The sequence below is a fragment of the Fopius arisanus genome, unplaced genomic scaffold (genome assembly GCF_000806365.1).
Source record: "Fopius arisanus strain USDA-PBARC FA_bdor unplaced genomic scaffold, ASM80636v1 scaffold00034, whole genome shotgun sequence".
In the NCBI taxonomy this organism is placed as follows: domain Eukaryota; kingdom Metazoa; phylum Arthropoda; class Insecta; order Hymenoptera; family Braconidae; genus Fopius; species Fopius arisanus.
In genome coordinates, this window is record NW_011887773.1 from 64,574 (window position 1) to 68,937 (window position 4,364).

At 46.4% G+C, this 4,364-nt stretch overlaps 1 protein-coding gene across 1 annotated transcript; it reads left to right on the plus strand.

The window, feature by feature from the left end:
• Positions 1 to 945: 945 nt before the first annotated feature.
• LOC105265991 (uncharacterized) lies at positions 946 to 4,364 on the plus strand (the record flags this gene model as incomplete). The annotated part of the gene is given in 3 exon segments (XM_011303853.1): positions 946 to 1,117; positions 1,262 to 2,243; positions 4,055 to 4,364. Coding segments are annotated over 3 exon segments (1,107 nt in total). The 5' UTR covers positions 946 to 993.

A 4,364-nucleotide genomic window follows, 5' to 3' on the forward strand; every position in this document is an offset into this window, starting at 1 on the left:
TAGAACCCGTTATGGAACAACCTGTGTCCCAAATACTTACCTCAATGTACCCAATTTAAGTATCACACCTGCTACGCTCTATCGCTACGGGACCCCTAGACCATAAAAAATCGGACTCCTCACAGAAAACGAATACCTCTAAACTCTATCTAATCAAATAACTTACTCCTAACTACCACGAAGTAAATAAATTAATAAAAAGGGGGAACACATAAACAAACACTCTGAAACATTCTAGTGAACCATGGCTTCATCAAGCGAGACGAGTATCCACTTCCTCTCCCAGTTAATTTATCGCGCTGTAGATCTCAAGGAAGTTGGAGAACTATGGGACGAACTAGAAAATATTACATGCTGCCAGATGTCTGGATACATCAACAACACCTTCATTTGCTGCGACGCCTGTGCCACCAGCGGACTGAGAAATCTGAACCTGACGAGTAATACCTACCACTATGTACTTCCACTGTGGAAAATTGAAACCCCGATGTGCACTTACTGCAAGGTGAACCTAGTAGGACGTATCCAGAGGGGAGACCAATGTGCGATCTGTATCACAACCGTATGGCAGAAGAAACGTCCTCCACCTCTTTTCCCGGAAAACACTGCTGAACCTACCGAACTCTCGCCAGCAATCGAATCTGCTATAAAAGAGAATCTCCGCACCGACATACACCCCTCTTTCCCGGATGAAAAAATGATCATTGAACTTCTCCTGGATTGTAATGAAATGAAGGACTCGGAAAAGGGTTCACCAATAGATCCCCACGAACTTTCCTCCGATTATATTCGAGCCTCGTCTTCGAGATTTCAAACACTTGTAGTAGCCCGCCAGTGCTACTTGGAGCCACACAAATCCAAAGAGAAAGAAAAAAGTCGGTCGTGGCGCCACTAGTGCGGGGGCCTACCAACTTTTCATTGTTTCGTGTGTGCGCGAGTGGTTCACACGCATTTTCCATTGAGTTTTTTATATTGAGGTATTTTTATTTAATTATGGGTAAACATAAGAAGAGGAAGCATGAGGATCGTGATGAGAAGGCCGAGATCCTTCGAAAAATTCAAAAATTAAATGTTCAGGTGCAGCGTCTCTTCGCACAGCCACCCGACGATGCTCATGGTAAGTATAACCCCAAAATGGCCGCAACGGATTTCGGCTCGATCCTAGTGACAAAGCCACAATCGTCCAGGCCTCAAGGAAGGTTGAGCATATCCTCAGGGAACGACTCACGTTCTAACCTCTCCTTGTGTCGTCATTTTCCAGAAAACAAGGAAAATCATGATGTTGAAAATTCAACTGCCCCTGAGGCATCCGACACCCGCAAAAACGGTGGAAACACCGGAGTGTCAGTCACGTCCAACACATGTGCGCCAGACGCCTCCGTCCCAGAGACATGCAGCCCATCAGAGGCCTCACAGGGTACAACCCCTATTGAGACTGATCCTGTCGTTGTGGATCTAGAGGACGCTTCCAGCCTGGACCCGGACTTGTTGGAAGTCCTGGGCGCTGACCCATCTAAACCTCAAGAGCTGGAAATATCTCTCCAAGGTGAGCTAGCAACTCGCTGGGCAGTTTGGTTAACAAAGCCGCTGGAGAAAGAGGCTCTGGACAAGTTAACGGAGAGGTATCCACGCACGTCCTCAAAGTGCCAATTCGAAGCTCCAAAGCTAAATCCTGAGATTTTAGCTATCTCAACGGATGCTCTGATTCAGAGGGATAAAAAGTTTTGTGCCTCACAGAATCTTGCAGGTTCTGCCCTGGTTGCTCTGGGAGCAGCTGTCTCTAACCTTTTAGAGCATGATGAGATAGACAAGTTGGATCTCCTGCAGAAACTTTGTGATGCAGGAAAATTGATGACTCAGGTGCATCGTGGTTATTCATCGACCAGAAGAGCGTTCATATCGCCTAGTCTTAATAAACAGGTCCGTGATGCACTAGAGGCTACCTCGCCAGACCAGCAGCTGTATGGGTCCAACCTTTCGGACAAGGTGAAGGAGGTCAAGACGTTGTCAAAGCTCAGCCAAGACCTCAAAGTTGCTCCTGCTCCTTTAAAAAAGCAGAACAATTTAAACCCGAAAGGCCCGCTTGTCAAGTTCAGGAGGCCACAAGCGGGCACGAAACCTCGAGGGAAGCCCCGAGTGAGCAACAGCGGCTCCAGCAGCTTCTCCAATCCCAGATCTCGCCATCCCAACAGACAGATGCCAGCCTCGTCAGTCCCAGACAAGGCTCAAGAAGCCAAGAAGTGGTAAGCGTCCAGGCTGGTAATATCAGGCACTTCATGCCTAAGTGGAGAAGTATCTGCACAGATACCTTCGTTCTGGAGTGTGTGAAGGGTTATAGAATCCCCTTCCATTCTCCCCCTTTTCAATCCAGATTTCCTCCTGAGCCGGTTTTCTCTGAACTAGAGGGGAAAGTCATTGGTGCTGAGATAGTTAGGCTATTAGGTCTGGGTGCGATTGAGCCCTGTACCCCCTGTGAAGGTCAGTTTATTTCCTCCTATTTTTTAATAGACAAGTCGAATGGCACGAAGAGATTCATTTTCAATCTTAAGAAACTTAATAAGTTCTTAGTACCCCCTCACTTTAAATTGGAAGACATAAGGACGGTAATAAAGTTAATTTCTCAAGGCGCTTTCATGGCAAAAGTTGACCTGAAAGATGCTTATTTCTCGATTCCGGTGTATGGGGAAGATAGAAAATTTCTTCGTTTCCAGTTCAAGAATGAACTTTTCCAGTTTACCTGCTTACCTTTTGGTTTAGCTACTAGCCCTCATGTTTTCACGAAAATAATGAGACCAGTGATGGGTTATCTTCGGGCTAAAGGCTTAGTATCATCTATTTATTTAGATGACATTCTTTGCATCGCTTCTTCGGCTGAGGAATGTAACTCAAATGCCCAACAGACAGTCGAACTGCTAGCCAGGCTAGGTTTCGTTGTCAACATAGAGAAGAGTTCTCTTGTTCCTACCAATCGTAGTGAATACCTTGGGTTTGTGGTTGACTCCAAGCAACTATGCCTGGAGATTCCTCAGAAGAAGCGTGTGGCAATTAGAGAGTTGCTGGATCGGTTCCATCCTGGTACAGAATGTTCGATTAGGTTTTTCGCTCGTTTGATAGGCTCCTTAATTTCTATCTGTCCAGCTACTGCTTATGGGGTGCTTTATACCAAATCACTGGAAAGGGTCAAACAATCATGCTTGATTGTAAATGAAGGGAATTTCGACCGATTGATGGTGATCCCTCATTTTCTCCAGTCAGACCTGGACTGGTGGAGAGCACATGTCTTGACCTGCTCCAATCCTATCAGGTTGAAGAGACCAAGAATTACTATTTTCACCGATGCGTCCCTCACAGGCTGGGGAGCAGCCTGTGAAGGTAACACAGCTAGAGGATTCTGGTCAGTAGAAGAGAGACGTTACAGTATTAACTATCTAGAGCTTTTAGCAGTCCGCTTGGCTCTTTGTTGCTTCGCTCAAAATCTGTCCAATTGTGAGATTCTTCTTCGAGTGGACAATACCACAGCTATTGCCTATATTAATAACATGGGTGGTACTAGATTTCCTCATCTCCACAACTTGTCACGAGAGGTGTGGCAATGGTGTGAAGCGAGATCAATCTGGCTGTTTGCCTCTTACATCCCCTCAAGAGAGAATCTTGAAGCAGATCATGAGTCCAGAGTAAGTAATATGGACACAGAGTGGGAATTGGCGGACTATGCTTTTAGGCGTCTGGTACAGAGATTCGGGAGACCGCAGATCGACCTTTTTGCTTCACGTATCAATGCAAAATGTGTCCATTATTGCTCATGGCATAGGGATCCCTCTTCTTTCTCAATCGACGCATTTACCATCAATTGGAAAGGTTTTTTCTTTTATGCTTTTCCCCCCTTCGCGTTAATTTTACCGACCATCCGCAAAATTCTGATGGATAAAGCGAGGGGTATAGTGGTTGTTCCTCTCTGGCCAGCTCAACCCTGGTATCCTTTGTTTCTATCGGCTCTGGAGGGAGATCCCATCAAGTTCAAGGCCTCGAGTGAGCTCTTACTTTCTCCTTGCAGATCTCTGGTCCATCCCCTAGCTTGCCAACTTACCCTGGTGGCAGGAGTATTATCTGGCAAGCCTTTGTCAGAAGGGGTATCCCCACAGCAACGGCGGACATTATGACGCAGTCAATTACGGAGTCAACCCACAAGCAGTATAGTGTTGGACTCCGCAAGTGGTGGGACTTCTGCCAGGGAAAGAACATCGATTGTTTTACTCTGCCGGCTCCAGTAGTGCTCGAGTTCCTGACTGAAGAGTTCGGACGGGGAGCGTCTTACGGCTCTCTCAACTCTCACCGTTCTGCACTCTCCTTAATTGCTGAAAAGG